This window comes from Humulus lupulus, chromosome 1, assembly GCF_963169125.1.
Source record: "Humulus lupulus chromosome 1, drHumLupu1.1, whole genome shotgun sequence".
Taxonomy (NCBI): domain Eukaryota; kingdom Viridiplantae; phylum Streptophyta; class Magnoliopsida; order Rosales; family Cannabaceae; genus Humulus; species Humulus lupulus.
In genome coordinates, this window is record NC_084793.1 from 14,311,699 (window position 1) to 14,330,435 (window position 18,737).

Genomic DNA, 18,737 nt, shown 5'->3' on the forward strand with positions numbered 1-18,737 from the left:
ATTAGCTGTGCTCTCACCTCAGCCTTCAACTTTTTTCCAATCTTGACCCCTCTCGTCGGGTCATTCTTATCTATAAGGACCTCCTCTAACTCCTCGGACGGTCCCACATCACACTCATAATTCCCAAAGTGAGGATCAAAATCCCTTCACTCGCTTTGGGCAACGCCCTATTTGGTGACTTCATCACCGGATGGGGTCTGCTGCTCTTTCAAACTAAGAGTGCTCTCCTGGCCACACTTCTCTAACATCTCTTCATCGGTCACTACTGCAAGACTCTGGTCTACATCCATCTTGTCCACCTCCTCTCTCTCAACACATACAATCATGTTGTTCTCCTTGGCCCCTTTCTTCGCCTTGGTTTCCGAGGCATTATAGCACTCCCTAGCCTCCCTTTGATCTCCTTGGACACAACCTATGCTAGAACTGGTCGGGAATTTCATGGAAAGGTGCCAGATTGAAACTACTACATGCAAGTTGGTGAGTAGTGGCCGACCAATAACCACATTGTAGGCGGCCGGGCAGTCAACAATCAAAAACTCCGTCATTAAGGTTTCATGCTTGGGAGCCTCCCCCGTCGTGACTGGTAACTTGATTGTCCCAGCTGGTGACAATCCTTCTCCAGTAAAACCATAAATGACTTGAGAGCACGACTTCAAGTCATTGATAGATAGCTTCATTTTCTCGAAGGAGGACTTATAGATAATGTTTACAGAGTTTCCCGTATCAACCAGACACCTATTCACCTTCATATTAGCAATTTGGACTGTCACAGCAAGAGGGTCATTGTGAGGATACCTCACGTGTTTAGCATCTTCTTCGGTGAAAGTGAGGGACTCACTTTCATTTCTTGGGTTCTTTGCTGGTCGTTCCTCCACCGTCATAACTTCGGAGGTGGATGCCGCACCCAACTCATGACGAAGGGTGCGAGCATACCTCTCCCTCTCCTTGTTGCTGTCTCTAGCAAGATGTGGTCCTCCACATATAGTATCTAGTGTGAAGTCCATAGGTTCGGGTTGCAAAGGTGGGGACCGTTGCCGCTTGAACCCAGGATTATTGTTGCTCCCCTCTCCTTGGGGCTTCTCTGCTCGATACTTTTTTAGCTTCCCCGACCGGAGGAGAAACTCTATCTCATCTTTAAGGTGATTACACTCATTCGTGTCGTGACCATAGTCTCCATGGAAATGACAGAACTTGTTCATATCCTTCTTACTCATCTCCTTCTTGATTGGTGGGGGTTTCCGGTAAGGGACCTCCTGATGACTGGCTAAATAGATCTCCGCCCGGGTTGCCGAAAGAGTGGTGTAGTTGGTGAATCAAGGTTCATACTTCGTTGGCTTGTCGTTTGATCCCGACTTAGCTTTTTTCTCATTGCGGCGGTCAGACCCGTTATTCCCGCTATCATTTCTTACCACCACCTTGATCATTTCCACTATCCTTGGGAGTATCACCTGATCCACTTGGATTGTTCAATCCATTTTCTCCCTTCTCAATTGCATCGTCCAACTTCATATACTTATCTGCCCGGTCCAAAAACTGCTGTAAAGTTGAAATTGGATGGCGATGGATGCTGTCCCACAAAGGACTTCGGTAGATAATACCGGAAGAGATTGCCACCATCTTCCCCTCATCTCCAACCGCAGTAGCTCGGTTAGCTTCTCTCATGAACCTTTGAATGTAGTTCTTGAGGGACTCATCTTTACCCTGTCTAATATCCACCAAGTGGTTGGCATAAACAGGAGGGGTTCGGGCAGTACTAAACTTCCTACAAAACTCCTTCCTAAAACTCTCCCAAGAGGTGATGGAGTCTGGTTTGAACTTCCAGTACCATTCCTGGGCAGTGTCTGATAACGTGGTGGGGAAGACTCTGCAGCGGTAGTCATCACTCACCCCGAGTAGCTCCATTTAATCTTCAAACTTCCCAACGTGTCTTACCAGATCTGCCTTTTTTGTATAAACTGGCAGTACCGGTGCTTTATATTTCTTTGGTGGTTAAGCTGCTCTAATTCGAGCACAAAAAGGGCTACCACTCCTGTGGTCTACCGGATCAATCGCAGCTGGTTGTTTTGACAAACTCTGGACTGCTGTTGCTAAAGCATCAAGTTGGGCTTGGATGCCTGGGGCCACCGCTGGGGACTCACTTTCAGGACCGCCTGGTCGGGCACTCCTATCCGGCAAACCATCATCGAGTATTTCTACTCGACTGGTAGGACGGATTGGCTCTTGCCCTTCGACCGGGCCGGTCCTCCTCCTATCATCAATGACGTCCCTCAGGTCCTTCTGAGCAGTGTTCTTTCCCAACCGGTCGAACACCGTACTCCTAGTCTTCTCGGAAGGTCTGCTGGGTGGAGCGTGCTCCTTGCCATTGCGCTGGTTGGGATGCCGTGGTGGCTTTCCTGTTTGAGCTGGTCGATCCTCTCCTCCTCGTTGGTTATTATTCTTCTCCTTCGACTGGTTGGTGTGATGACTGTCAGCCTCATCACGTCCATGCCCATCTTTGAAGTGGGAAGTCTCATTGCCACGAGGAGCTCTATTGTGCTCCTGCTCAGAAGGTATTTTCTTACTGCCTGACTTATGACTCCCTAACCTGGAAGTCTCTGATCGGTGACTCTTTGAGGGGGTTTTGGAATTCCCCCTTTGAGTTGAGGCAGTGCGTGATTGGACTCCATCCTCCTCATGACCAGCTGGGTTATTACCACCCCTGCCTGGTCTATCAGTTTTCTTATGACCAGCTTCTGTGGTCCTTGCCTCTGGGGTGGCTGCCACCCCAGGCGCAGCCTGAGCATTGGCTCGGGTCAGTTGCGTAGCTGCCTCCAGAGCGAGTGCAGCTTCGCGATGTCGCCTGTCGGCCTCCTCCTGCTGTCGATGGATCTCCTCACCCCTAGCGTCCATCTCCCGTTTCTGCTGCTCAAATGCGGCATCTTGCCTAGCCATTTCCTCAGGAAACGCCTCTTGCCTGGCGTTGAACTGAGCCATCTCCTCCTGGAATGCGCTCATGGCCTCCTGGAGCTCTTCAACTTCTGGAGCTACGTCCTCGAGCACAACTCTAGGCTCAGTTTCACGATCTTGAACGCTAGGACCCTCTGATCTAGCATGCTCCTTAAAGGTGCTAGTCTTCTTGGAGGCTGCATTGGTGTTCTTAGGCACCATATTGCTTCATGACTGTCTGTTCTTCTCTTCAGGCTCTCAATGAAAGCACCAAAATGTTGACTGTGTTTTTAGCCAACGACGTGAGAACGTCAAAAACGATGAACCTTCAAGAGAAGTTAAACGACACAGACAGTTTAATCAAGAAAAGTAAATAACACAAGAGATTTTATAGTGGTTCAGCCCCGATCAGTCGGTAATAGCCTAATCCACTTAGAGATTTTATTATTTTATCCACACTCAAGATCAGATGAACCAGTGTTAACTGAGTTTCTTCAGTGTAAATAGGAATACAAAAAGGGTTCTCTCTCAAGAAAAACGCACTTTCTCTCTCTAGAATTCAGACCAAATCTCAATTTGCCAAAAGTCCTTCTTTGATCCCATTAACCCTTTATTTATAGGCTTGGGATCCTAAACTGATATCCCTCTAGAATCGGGATATTCGATTATTTATATTATATTTAAATTACACAAAATATTCAAAATACAACAGATTCCTCAATTTGAGTGAGGAATGAGAGATTCCTGCGGTGCCTAGACCGATTCTTGCTGAAGTCGTTTATGGGAATTTGACGTAGTCTCTAGTCTGGTCCATTTGTTTGATGAATATCTTCTTCTGGTCGAACACATGCATGCAGGACACACACAAGTGCTGGTCGGACATATGCATGCTGGACACATGCATATGGGCCATACTCCTTGGACTTCTCCTCGGACCAAGGTCCGAGCCACATGCCTTGGGGCTCCTCGGACTAGGGTCTGAGCCATGCTCTCCCTTGGCCTCCTCGAATCAAGGTCCGAACCATGCTCTCCCTTGGCCTCCTTGGATCAAGGTCCGAGCCATGCACTCCCTTGGCCTCCTCAGATCAAGATCCGAGCCATGCACTCCCTTGGCCTCCTCGGATCAAGGTCCGAGCCATGCATGGGGCCTCTCCTCGGACTTGGGTCCGAGCCAATGACTTGGCCTCTCCTTGGTCCATGGTCCGACCCAATGACTCGTGGCCTCTCCTCGAACTAGGGTCCGAGCCAATGACTTGAGCATCACCTCGGACTAGGGTCCGAGCCAATGACTTGGGCATCACCTCGGACTAGGGTCCGAGCCAAGGACTTGGGCATCACCTCGGACTAGGGTCCAAGCCTATGACTTGGGCATCACCTCGGACTAGGGTCCGAGCCAAGCACTTGGGCTCCTCCTCGGACTAGGGTCCGAGCCAAGCACACCTTAGCCCAAGTATTCTCCTCGGGTGCATTTGGCTTGATTATGACATCTCTCAAGCAGTCCAAACTCTTCACTGATGCATTGGGCTATTGCTAAGCCAGATCACCCAACTAATCCATGCCACATGTCAATTTTATTGCCACATCATCATTTTCAAATTTTTGGGATAACACTAACCCATGTACATGGTGACTATTGGGGTTTGCTAACTAAGCAACTATAAGCCTCGAACTATAATGAGGTTTGCTAGTTAAGCAACTATAAGCCCCAAAATATAACTATTGGGGTTTGCTATATAGCAAATATAAGCCCCAAAACATAAATGTGATAGGGTTTGCTATATAACAACTATAAGCCCCAAGCATACATATATCATAACACATAGAAACATACTATAGCATAATCATAACATATATCACGTAAGAACTACCATATTTTCCTTACCAAAAAAATACCGGGATGAAGAGAACAAGGTCGAGATTTTGGAACACTCCTAAAACCATAATTGAGAAAGGTGAGTATTCTAAAAGAAAAAGATGAAAAGAATGAACTACACCATCGAAAAGATACTTACCAATAAGAAATCTCAAGTTTGAAGAACTTAGATGCCTAACCAAGAATAGAGAAGATGAGTTAGGAATTGAGTAGAGAAAACTATAAGAACTTAATGAAACAATACTGAAAGGAACTAAGAATAGGAATACCTTGAATGCTTCTATGACCGAACTACACCTCGAAACCAAAATATACTATAAACCTTACTTCCCAAGTGTTTAGTAAGCTTATAATGAAAAAGCTTATAACCCCAACCCAAATGTTTAACACTCTAAAGTAATCCTAGCAGCTTGTAGGCTCTGAACTCAGCTTGATGAATGAAGAAATGGCTGGGTACTAGGTCCTATTTATAGAGTTCAAGAATGAAAAGATCTTCATTTAGCTTGAATAAAATAATGGCTTTTTAATTGAAAAACATTTGAATAATCGTTTAGCAGAGGCTGAAGACTCGGTTAAAAAGATTCTGGACTTATCAAGAGGTTAAGGATTAAAATGAGCTTGGTTTCAAAATCATTCCAAAACCATACAGCACAGCCGATATATCGCCCATACTAGGCAATATATCACCTGGACTGATGCTCCCGAGGCTCGTTGAGGTTGTCGTGCGAAGCTACGTGTTTTTCGTATCCCTGTATGGCGATATATCGCCCCCTAGAGCTGCGATATATCGACATACGCTGAAAATTTATACACATAATTACACTTTTTCAGCCTATTTTGAATTGAGTAAACAGCCTTGACTAAGTCCTTTAACGATTTCAAAGCTGCTGGCAGACTCTGGGATTTTCAAATATTACTCTTAATAAACTAATCCTAAAAAATACTTAATTTCTCATTAAACATACACATGACAAGTGTTAATATCTTATTGGGTCTATCTAAACCTTATAGTATAATAATTATCATCTTCATAATTAGTCGTATTAATCAAACCTTAGGTTATAATTAATATTCTTAAACTATAGGTTAAACTTATAAAATCTACAAGTGTTACTACGAGTGTCCAACTAAGTCCCGGCTTGAACCAAAATCCACAGTAATAAACATACTACAACTACTACTAGCTATTACTATTACTACTACTATCTAATTAGCTAAGTAAAATTCTTGGACTTTACAGAAGATGCGATTGCCAATGAAGGGAAATCACCAACAAAAGACAAGGGGCCCAAGGAAGAACCCGCCAAAGCTGCCAACGGGTTGGAAAAGCCCAATGGCAACGACAAGGGAAACGGGAATGGCAATGGTAGGAACGGTGGAAAACGGACGAACAACGAACCCTCAGTTTCTGAGAGTAAATGCCCCAAAGGAAATCGATACGAGCCGAGATTCACCAACTACACGACCCTTGTCGAAAGCCGAACTGAAGTCTACCAGGCGACCAGCTCAAGCGTGCCTTACAAACGACCCCCAACTATAAGGAAATATATCTCCAAGAGAGATACGACGAATTTCTGTCATTTTCACAACGACTACGGGCACGACACCAATGAATGTAACCAGTTGAAAGACGAGATTGAGTTCCTGATCAGGCAGGGACATTTAAGAAGATATGTACGCGCTGTAGGAGGGTCTTAGCGAGAGGCTCAAGGTGGCAACGAGCAGGCGCCTGCATGCCAACGCTCGCCACCTCTACAGCCAAATCCTGTGGCAGTCACTTTACTCACCATCTGCGGAGGCCCACATCTTGCAGGAGACAGTGGGAAGGCAAGGGAACGATACACTTGAACCCTACGCCACGACCAGGACATCGAGATGATGAGTGTGGAGGATCGAGCGCCAAAAAAGGCTCGAACAGAGGAGGAATTGATTACCTTCTCTGAAGACGATGCCCAGCATGTGCGATTCCCACACTCTGATCCGCTGGTCATAGATGTACAAATTGCCAACATGATGGTGAAGAGGGTGTTGGTCGACACAGGAAGTTCGGTCAACATCCTGTACAAGTCTTCGCTAGAAGGAATGAAGCTGTCCGTCAAGGACCTGGAGCCATGCAACCAAACCATCTATGGTTTTTTCGGTGAAGGGCTCACCCCAACAGGGTCGATTAGGCTTCCAGTTACAGCAGGTAATGCACCTGCTTATAGGACATTACTCACTACTTTCATAGTAGTTGATTGTCCTTCAGCATACAATGCTGTAATTGGGAGACCAATTCTGGTCGACCTACGGGCCGTCACTTCAATATGGCACCTTGCCATGAAATTCCCAAAAGACGCAGGGGTAGGATGCATATTGGGAAATCAGCAGGAAGCAAGGGAGTGCTACAACGCCTCGATCTCCAAGGCAAAGAAGGGGGTATCGAGAGATGTTCCCGGAAAGGAGTTGCAAGTGGCAATTGATGCTCAGGCCCACTCAGGTGATAATGTCACCAAATAGGGCATTGCCCAATGTGAGGATAAAGACTTGGATCCTCGCTTTGGGGATTTTGAGGAAGAAATAGGACCCATCGAGGACCTTGAAGAGGTCCAACTCGATGAAGAAAATCCGACTAGGGTTGTGAAAGTCGGTAAAAACTTAGCGACAACAACAAAACAAGCACTGGTGGAGTCAAAGGAGGAACCAGGAAGTCTTCGCCTGGTCCCACAAAGACATGGTTGGGATAGACCCTGTAGTCATCAGCCATGTCTTGAACATCTACAAGAGTTATCCACTGATGCAACAGAAAAGAAGGCTGCTCGACAAAGATAGATCAAAGGCCTTAAAAGAGGAAGTCGAAAAGCTGAAGGAGAATGGGTTCATCAGGGTGGTGTTTTATCCATCGTGGGTCTCTAATCCCGTGCTAGTTCCCAAGCCAAATGGAAAATGGCGAACATGCGTGGATTTTACAGACCTCATTAAAGCCTGCCCCAAAGATTGTTTCCCACTCCCTAGGATCGACCAACTGGTCGATGCCACTGCAGGGCATGGGATTCTCTCATTCATGGATGCATACTCTGGGTATAATCAGATTAGTATGCATCCCCCTGATGAGGATCACACTAGCTTTCAGACTGATACAGGGTTTTACTGTTACAAAGTAATGCCCTTCGGTTTGAAAAACGATGGTGCAACTTACCAGCAACTAGTCAACCACATGTTTAAGGAAATGATTGGCACCAACATGGAGGTCTACGTTGACGACATGCTGGTCAAGTCGAAGAAGGCAGAAGGGCATATAAAGGATTTGCAGGAGTGCTTCAACGTCTTGAACAAATATCAAATGAAGCTGAATCCCCTAAAATGCTCCTTTGGAGTAGGATCAGGGAAGTTCTTGGGATTTATAGTTAACTCGAGAGGAATTGAAGCCAATCCCAAGAAAATCAGAGCCCTGATCGTTATGAAATCGCCAGCGAAGATTAAGGATGTTCAAAGTTTAACCGAAAGAATTGCTGCTCTTAGTAGATTTATTTCAAAATCAACAGACAAGTGCGTCCCATTTTTTAATCTACTTAGAGGGAACCAGAAATTTGAATGGACGGAGGAGTGCGAGCAGGCTTTTCAAGCATTGAAGACTCACATGGCGCAACCACCCATTCTGTCAAAGCCGGTCGATAAGGAAACTTTGTTCATCTACCTGGCGATCACGGAATATGTTGCTAGTGTCGTTTTAGTAAGGGAGGAAGAAGGCGTGCAGAAGGCTGTTTACTATGTAAGCAAAAGGCTAATTGGAGCAGAGCAGCGGTACCCGCCCATTGAGAAGCTAGCCTATTAGGGGTGTACACAGTTTGGTTTGGTGCAGTTTAGAAGAATTTTGAAACCAAACAGCTCATGCGATTTTTTCAAAATGAAAAACCAAACCAAACCATTAAAATTAAAAAACCAAACCATAAATAAATGGTTTGGTGCGGTTTGGTTTGGTTTTAACCATATAACCAAATTATTAAAGTTTTAAACTTTTTTTATTATAAAATAATTAAGTAAATAATTGTATTTAAATAATAATAATAATAATTTTAGCTTTACTTTTAAGACCATAAAAGTCTACAAGAAGCTTATTGCCATTGTTGTTGTAAGTGTAAGTATTTTGAATCATTTTATAGTAGTGAGAAAAAGAAATGTTTACTTTCTAAACAATGTGGGACTTTACATTTCTCTTTTTTTAGTTTTGGAAACTTGTGCATGTATTAAATACTACTAAAAACATACCCTAAACAATTAAATTGTTTGGCTTGGATGGTTTGGTATATTTTATATTAACTTAAGTGTAAGGGTTCAAACCTTTGAACCATCATTTCTAAAAGCTATTTTTTTAGAAAAATTCACGGTCCGGCCTGGTTTAATTGGTTTTAAAAAATTAAAAACCGTGACCAAACCATTAAAGTTGAGCGGTCCGGTTAAACTGAACCATCGAAAATGGTTTCACCGGTTACAGTTTTTGGCGGTTTGGTGCAGTGTGGTTTGGTTCCAAACCATGGTTTGCAGTTTATATGAACACCCCTATAGCCTATTGCTTAATTTTGGCCTCAAGGAAACTGCAGCCTTACTTTCAAGCACACCCAATCACCGTTTTGACCGACCAGCCTCTACGGCAAGTTTTGCAAAAACCAGAGGCTGCGGGTAGATTGTTAAAATGGGCAGTCGAACTTGGGCTGTTCGATATCTTTTACTTGCCGAGAGCAGTGATAAAAGGGAAAGCCCTGGCTGACTTCATTACAGAGTTCACCAAACTTACAGATGGCGAGCAGAACGAAGAGCCGGAGTCGCAAAACCAACCTCCCTCATGGAAGTTATTTACAGATGGCTCTTCCAATGAGCATCATGCAGGGGCAGGGGTGATCCTGATTACGCCTGAAGGGCATCGTTTTCATTGTGCAATCAGGTTTGACTTCACTGCTTCCAATAATGAGGCTAAGTATGAAGCATTACTCGCTGGATTACGATTAGCCAGGGATATGAATATAAAGGTGCTCGACATCTACAGTGATTCTCAGCTGGTGGTAAATCAAGTCATGGGAGAGTACCATGCACGAGGTTTAAAGATGGTTGCCTATTTAAACAAAACAAAAGATCTACTGGCTCAGTTCGACAAGTACACTCTGCAAGTACCTCGCAACTAGAATTCCAACGCTGATGCTTTGGCCAAGTTAGCAAGTGCGAAAGATGTTGATACTCTGAACATAGTACCAGTTGAACGGCTATCTGTGCCAAGCATCCAAGCAGAGGAGACCACTTTGGTGATCCAGGTGGCGGATACATGGATGGCACCATACGTAGAGTATCTGACGCAAGGTGTGTTGCCGACGGACAGAAACAGAGCTAGGACCCTTCAGCGACAAGCTGCTAGGTATGTCCTGGTAGATGGAGTCTTGTACCGGAGGGGATACTCAATTCCACTCCTTAGATGTGTTTCGAAAGAGAAAGCCAAAGAATTGATGAAAGAGGTACACGAAGGCTTTTGTGGGACCACGCTCGAGGCAAAGTTTGTCGAAAAAGATCCTAAGGCAAGGATACTTCTGGCCCACGATGAATGAAGACTCGATGGAGTTCGTACAGAGGTGCAACAAGTGCCAGAGGTTCTCTAAAATCCCACGAGCAGCCCTTAATGAGCTTAAATAGATGCAAAGTCCGTGGTCGTTTGCAGTTTGGGGTATAGATGTAATCGGATCTTTGCCCACAGGAAAGGGCGACGTCAAGTATGCTGTGGTTGCCGTCGATTACTTCACTAAATGGGCCGAAGGCAAGCCACTCGCAACCATAACGACCAAAAAGGTGCTGGATTTTGTGATAAAAAACATCGTTTGTCGCTATGGATTGCCAAGGAAAATCGTCTCGGATAACAACACCCAGTTTGATAGTGATTTATTCACAGACTTTTGCGAACGGCTTGGAATTATCTAAAGATTTTCTTTAGTTTCTCATCCCCAAGCAAATGGACAAGTAGAAGCAGTCAATAAAATGCTAAAGGATACTCTAAAGAAAAGACTGGAAGAAGCTAAGAGGGCATGTCCAGAGCAATTGCCTGAAGTCCTTTGGTCGTACATAACTTCTCATTGAACAACAACATGCCATACTCCATTCTCTTTGGCTTATGGATATGAGGCTATGTGGCCCATGGAGTTAGATCCGCCTTCACATCGCAGAATAACGTACGATCAAGGCTCGAACTTCCAGTTATTGATGGAATCCTTGGACTTGATCGATGAGAAACGTGAACAAGCCCAACTCCGAGTAGCTGCGTACCAGCAAAAAGTCGCCCGGTATTTCAACTCTAAAGTACGCGAGAGAAAATTCAGCGTTGGGGATTTAGTACTTCGAAGAGTTTTCCTAAACACCTGCAACTAGGCTGCTGGAGTGCTCGGACCTAATTGGGAAGGGCCTTACTAGATTGAAGAAGTCCTTCATCCAGGCACCTATAAAATTGCCCTCTTAAACGGAGATCTCATTCCTCGCTATTGGAATGGAGAACACCTGCGCAAGTACTATCAATGAACAATTCTTCCTAAAGGATTGGCTTGTATTAATTTTACTTTTTACAAGTTATGAAAAAGGGTTGGTCATTTTATGTGACTAATCGCTTATAAGTGTAAGATCTTATTGATCACTCGTACAGACACGTTTTGTCCATTTATTACGAGAAATATAAAGGCATCTGCGCAGCCAGTCATTCTTGCCAATTATTGTATTTATTACAAGTATTTGCTCATTATGTGTGTTGATTTGCTATATTATTATGTTAATTCTTTTGCTCCGAGCAGTAATGTTCGAACAGGTTTTGGTCAAGGCAAGTGACCAAGGACCTAGAGCTCCTCGATCACTTGGGGGCATATAAGGTATCCAGTAGGCAAAGCATATCGAAAGGTATGTAAACACATGAGCAAAATAAGTGAAAGCATGCTAGGGTACTTAGAGTATTTTTCAAAATTTTGTATTTTGTTAAATCAAACCAAAGTACTATGCTAAGTTCGGTCATGCGAACAAATATTATAATAAAAGGCAAATATTATAATATCAAAAGGAATCTTTTTACACTACGAGCAATCACTGCTCGGATGTAATTGTTCAATTAAAAGTAAAAGCTGCTCGCGCAGCAATAATAATTATATAGTCTTTACAACACGGCCGTAGGCCGTGTACTTAAAAGATTAAAGAGTAAAAGAAAAAAAAAAGCAGACTACAAGGCTGGAGGATCTTGAGGGGTGTCCTGGTCGACAACAGTTGTATCGTCATTGTCCACCCCTTCTACGCCAGTAGCCAAGGAGATTTCGGGCGAGGCAGGTACCCTTGCTCTCTCTTCTTCTGCCAAGCGAGCAACGCAACGGGCTATCTCAGCATGCCTTGTGCGCTCGGGAAGATAGCTAAAATTAGCCTCCTGGTTGTGTTTCCAGAAGTCATAGAAACACTTAACCGTGGCGTTCTTGTTCCTTTCCAAATTGCTGGCGTTAGCTTTTTCAAGCTTCTTAATCCGGCCCTCTAATGTTGTAGTCTCTTGTCTGCTCGCAACCAAGTCCTCCTCGAGCTTTTTAGCCTCGCGGTAGTTGATGCGGTTGGACTCCTTGAACTGGTCTCTTTGCTCGACGGCCTTGTCCAGCGCAGTCTGCTTCTCCCTTAACTCCTCAGCCAACTTGCTCTTCTCCTCGAACAGCGCTGCATTTGTCTTCTAGGCCACCTCATGCTACTCAGCGTATTTCACTTCGACAGCTTTGAGTTCTTCAACGTGCCATTGCTCGGAGGTCCTAGACTGCTCGGTGATAGCACCCGAGCGGAGCTGGCCGGCAGTAACAGTCAGCATTGCCTGCGATCAGAGCGAAAGTTAAACTGACTGTAATGTATAAAAGGGCTATCTCCACTTTTAAAAGATGACTTACACTGGCAAGCTCGTTTAGTGCGCGGGTTAATATTTGGTCGACGTCCATCATCTCTGTCCCCGCCATCGCTTCTTAGAAACGTTCGTGCTTCAAAATCTTTGCCATCCTGTCCTTGGCTGATCTTAAGGCATGGCTCGATATGTCGCCCCCTGTGGAAGCAGGAGCAGCCTGCTGAGTCTGGTCGGTTGGAGCCGGTGGAGAAGGTGTCGACCCGATCGGAGCAGGAGGAGTTTGTTTCTCGAGAGGAGAATAAGGTGGTGTTGCATTTGTTGACGGTCTGTCTGCCGGATGGTCTGTAGTTCAGGATTTCTTGGCCGGAGGCACTTTACTGCTTTCCCCTTGATGCTGCCTGCTCGCTATTTTCTTGCTCGCAGGAGCTTCAGGAACCTCAGGAGCACAGTACATGTCGAACACATTCTCGGAGTCCATGTCTGTAAGAAAAGCAAATATACGAACAGTGAGATAATACAAATGATTGAGTATGTTATGTCAGGAAAAGAAACAAAGAAAATTGTAAGTAAAATACCCGAGCTATCATTACTGGTCGGTACATTATATAATCTACTAGTGTTACACTCACTCTCTGGCATGAAGAAATCTGAATTTAAAGCAGGAGGATATTTAAAATTGCCATCCCCGTCGAAGAGGTGACAGGGAATAGGCAGGCTATCTAAGAGCGAAAAATCAGTACCATTCTTGTCCGATGACTCAAGAATAGGCTCTGTGGCCTTCTTCTTTCCCTTCCCTGGAGAGGCCGGTGCGGCAGCAGGTCGGGGGGCACCAGTTGGCTCATTGATGGTCACCTCAGTTGCCCTCCTTGGAGGAGGTTGTGACACATCTGGCTGCTGTTTAGGGATTTCGGTGTCGGTAGCACTCCCCGCAGCAGATTCCCTCACATCCTGGTGAGGAGCCAAAAGGCCGACCAGTCTCAGATTGGCCTCTGTGACCAGGTGTTTGACACTTTTCTCTATGTCGTTCATGCTGGCCAGAAGGGCTGATCGGATCACCATGTCTGGAGTAGTCTCTGGTCGCAACCATGGGCCTGAAACGCACTAAATTTCTAAGGGAAATGCAGCAAAAAATTAAAGAAAAATAAACGACCAGCAGTGCAAAGACTTTACCTCCTTGTGTGAAGGCCAAGTTGTTTGCGACCATGTCAGTCGTTAGAAAGTACTCCAGATGGTACCTCCCCATGTTCGAGATAAAAGTGGTGTCAGTTAGGAAAATGTGGCCTATTTCCTAGTGACAGAAGTGGGAAAACCCCGTGTTTTCGTGGTTGGGGTTGGATTTTAGGTCAAACAAGTAGTTGACCTCATGTGGTGTGGGGACAGGCCATTTTTTACGGCTATAGAGGATATAGAGTGCAGAGAACATTCTATATCTGTTGGGGGTTATTTGAAAATGCGTGACCTCAAAATAATTGGCCACCCCCTGGAAAAAAGGATGAAGAGGCAGGATGCTCCTGCCTTGATGTGATACCTCGACCAGGCGCTGAAAGCGCCTCCAGGCAAGTTCGCTCGTTGGTCTTGGGTGGGTTGGACTAGAGTCACCCCAGGAAGTCCATATTTTTTAATGTAATTAGCAATCATCTGGTTGAACGACGTTTTGAAGCTGAGCACGAGTTTGAATGTTAGGGTCAGGGATATTTCTTTCCCAACCATTGGTCGAGGGAATTCCAGCTTGAGGAGCAGGCTGATTTGAAGGGTTAGAAGGTTTCTTTTTCTGGGCAGTGGATTTTACTCTACCCATGGCTGGAAGGTTTGACTGAGGTCTATTGGGTGGGGTTCGAGAAAAAGGAATTTCGGGGGAGATGAGAACGTAAAGCCTAAAAATCTGTGTTGAGAGTTAGAATAACGTTGCTCGCGTATAAAAGTTAAGCTTTTATACGGCTAGCATCATTCTAGCAAAAACACTAAGTTTTATACGAGCAGTTTGAAAAATAGATTGAAAAGCGGAAGTAAAATTTTTTTCAGAAAAAAGCTTTTTCGACTCCGAAGGGGCGAAAAAAACCCAGTTTTTCAACTAGCCTAAAAATCAAATTATTACTTCGATTTTACGCCCTTAAATCTACAATCTCGACTACCAAACTGGCTCCTAACTCCTACGAAATGTTACTTCACTACCCTATCAAGCATCTATTGATATACACACAATCCCCATAACAGTTTCAGCCAAGAACGTTCAAAGGTTCAGAGATAAAAATAAGCATAAAAAACTATTTTGCATGGTATCTCAAACGTCAAAGGGGTTAGCAAAACTTACTTGAATGAAAAGAGAAGTCTGAATATGAAGTCTGAACACGAAAGCTTTTGAATGTCCGGATGTGAGTTCCTGGGATTTCTGGGCTCTGAAGATAGAATTTCTTCACAGTTCTTGGAGAGGAGATGGCAAGTGAAAAGTAAAAGGTAAAAATGAAGATTTGAGATATTGTTTATAGTGACTACGACACGATAAAAGAGTTAATCATGAATTAATTTTTCTGAGCATGGGGAAATGTGATAGCCGTCAGACAAGTTTTTGGGAAACCAAAAAGGCTTGATTATATATTATTGCTTGCTTTTTCCTAGAGGGCATGGGCAGTTCTGACAGGTTTGGTGGAGTAAGCGAAGGGTCAGTTTCCTAAGTTTACTTATTGCTGGTCACAATAAATAAACTTGGGGGGGCAAATGTTTACCCAAAAAACGGCTGCTGATGACGTGGCAATGATTTCTCACACGTGATTGACACGTGGCGGAAGTGTTGTTTGATTATCGACCAGAGGCACATCGCTTTGTCAGGGCCTAACTTTTAGATATGACCAGGCTGGTCGTATAATTTGATTTATTTATGTAATGCCCTGGTTACCCCATAATAGTTATGGTGAACGGTGAACTGGAAATTTAACTCGCTACCCGAGTCCTTTGATTAAAAACGTGCTTCTAGTGTTATTAATAGACTAAGGTGGAAAACCAATCAAAAGGAAAGGATATATTTTATTTAACGCATAAAACTATTTATGGGCCCATAAAAAATATTTACAAGTTATTTACAACTCAAAATGGTCATTATTGTTTCAAATTTACAACCCGCCGACCTAAGCGGCAAAAATAGGGTAAACCCCCTAGTTCCTCTGAGAACTCCTTGGCCGTGGTGGTCAAGCGACCGCATATGTACACATCACCACCTAAGTTCTCCACTCAAGGCTAGGTGAGCTTTTCTTTCCCTTTACCTACACCACATAGCACCCATGAGCCAAAGCCCAGCAATAAAACACAATATAGCAAAAATATAATATCAAATGATGATCATAATAATCATACAGAACTTATAGCTCTGAGCAGATGAGTGAATATCACTTTGTGGTTACGTGAACCATGAAGGAGCTTATAGCTCTAATCAGAGCAGATGAGTGATTTAACACTTGAGGTTCTGGTAAACCATAATGAGTAACTGACGAGCAAGTCACTAGTTTAAACAAATGAGAGACTGATGGGTAAGTCTCTAACTTAACAGATGAGTGACTGATGAGTAAGTCACTAGCTTAACAAATGAGAGACTAATGGATAAGTCTCATGGGCTCAACACCCATAGCCATGTGACTAAATAGTCACTCTGGCTCTAAGTGACTAAATAGTCACTCTGTCTCTAAGTGACTAGCCTTTGGCTAGACAAGCGCTTATAGTATTTATCAAACTTGAGGTTGGTTCAGCATTAATGCTCTTTTGAGTCATTCAATGTAGCTATCGATCAGATCTAATCTTTATTGGCTTGCGTTGAACACGCTAAGGCCGCTCTTGACTTATGATTTAGCATTGTGTGACCAGTGCCCAGTACCACTGCCGAACTTGACTAATGAGTCACAACTTCACAGTTGATACTGACACCTTTGCTGATTCTGACTAATTAGTCAGTACCATGCACAAGTGAGCAAGATTTGCTAAGCATTCAATAGTCAATCCATGTCCACATACATGCCTCATGAATAACCATTCATGTCACATATGGGGTGCAATTTTCTTACCTCTGGTTCGAGCGAGAAATAAAACAAGAACGACTCCTGAGAACGATCAACCTTTTGATTCCTTAGCGGTTACCTAATCATAACTGTAACGCCCTAAACTCCAGGGACTGTTACGGTGCACATTGCAAACAGTGCTAAACTCGCTAATCGAGTTATTTGGCCATAAGCATGTAACTAAGTATGATTAGCGGTTTAGGGATTAAAAATTTCGGTTAAGATACAACGTTTCACTAAAACGTTTACCGTATACATTGGGATCCCAAAAATATAATTTAAAGGTTTATTACAACAAAATATTTACAACCAGCCGATCTAAGCGGCAAAACAGGGTTTAACCCTAGTTCCTCTCCTTCAAACCGTGGCGGTCGAGCAGCTGCATATGTACACATCGTCACCTAAGCTGTAACGACCCAAAATCACTAATATGGCTTAAGGGCCTTGATTAGTGTGCTGGGAAGGCATAATTGGTTTATGTGTGAATTTATTGATTTAATGCATGATTATATGATAAGCATGCTTGTGTGATTATATGAATTTAAATGTGGTTAAATGTTATATCTGTGAGAACCACATTATTATGTGGGTAGATCTGCAGCATGCAACTTGAGGCAACCCTAGGGAGCCAGTTAGCGGGAAGTCACAACGAGGCTTACTATTTGACTTTGGACAAGTCAAGGGTAATTCAAGTATCAGGTGGTTATTTAGACTATCGGGTTATGGAAATAAATATATATATTTGAGGTCAGGAAGCTTAGGCAGGAATATTGAGGAAATTTACCATTTTGCCATCGGGGACGCTTCCGTTACCCCGAGCCTCGGGATTGATCTAATTAGCTAAGATTAGACTAAGTAATCAGAAATTAGTAGAGCAAAAGACCCAAACTGACCCATGTTCTCCCTTCTCCTCTTCTCACTCTTTTCTCTCTTAAGGAAACTATAAAAAACCTAAGGAAAACTCAATTGGGAATTCTGTGTTTGAGCTGAATTTATGAAGGATTAGCCTAGTTCTGACTAAGGGACACTCAATCAAGATCAAGGTCAGAATTGAGTTTTGTTTTTGGGTGTTAGAACTCTGAGTTTTTGGCTGAATATTAAGGTGCTTATGGTTTTGATGTTTAAGGGCTGAATTGAAGCTGAGAGCTTGGGTTTGTGCTCAGAAGTTGTCAAGGAAGTGGTTCAGCCAAGAAGGTAAGCTTCAATTCATAACTTAGAGGTTAAAGTTTGAGTTTTGCATGACTGGTTTTTGGTGTTTTGAGTTGCTGGGTTTCAGAAATCAAAATGGAATTTTAGTAGGATTTTAAGCTGAATTTCTGTTGGATTATGTTGTTAGAATCATGTTAAAAGTTTTGTGATTAATGGGTTTTTAGTTGGGGTGATTTTTGGATGGTTTTAGATGAGGTTAGGATGCTAGAAATGGTGGATTTTCTGGGCACGAAGGGTAGGGTCGCGACTCTGTTCTAGAGCGCTGCGGCCCTACGAAGCAAGGAAGCCTGGGAGGCCAGGCGAAAAGGGAGCGCCGCGGCGCATTTCTATCCACTGGGGAGCTTGGGTTCTGTTTAAGGGGTGGGCCACGGCTAGGTTTCAAGGGTCGCAACCCTTGGGTGCATTCTTGATCTTTTGGGGATTTTAAGCATGAGAATCTAACCTAGGGTGCTCGGGATCGATTTCACCACCGTGTTTGGTGGAATTCGATGTCTCGAAAGCTAGCATTGTTCCTAGAAACCTTTATTTGATTATTAATGGAATCCATTACCTTGGTTGTGACTAGGTGTTAAAGCTAGGGCTCAGGAAACAGATCGTGCTCGAGGGACGTCGCTCGTAGTCACTGAACGTAGAAATTAAAGGTATGAAAACTAAACCCAGTTGTGTATTTGTAGTGGGACTAAGGGTTCCCTAATATGTATAATTTGAAAGGATGGTATTATGCCATGTAAATAGTAAGCCACGGCCTAAGAGTGCCCCAGGTTACACTAGCGCACAGGGCGCGGCTCGGCCACTGGTAGCCGAGGACAACTTATTATGCACTGAGCTC

At 43.9% G+C, this 18,737-nt stretch overlaps 1 protein-coding gene across 1 annotated transcript in view; it reads right to left on the bottom strand.

Annotated features, from left to right (window-relative positions):
- Window positions 1-13,005: 13,005 nt before the first annotated feature.
- LOC133784657 (uncharacterized) overlaps window positions 13,006-18,737 on the bottom strand; it is a 42,616-nt gene continuing 36,884 nt past the window's right edge. The window contains exons 4-5 of the mRNA XM_062223969.1: window positions 13,397-13,604; window positions 13,006-13,136 (exon numbers count right to left, since the gene is read on the bottom strand). Of these exons, the coding sequence (XP_062079953.1) occupies window positions 13,006-13,136; window positions 13,397-13,604 (339 nt within the window). The remainder of the gene's footprint in view (window positions 13,137-13,396; window positions 13,605-18,737) is intronic.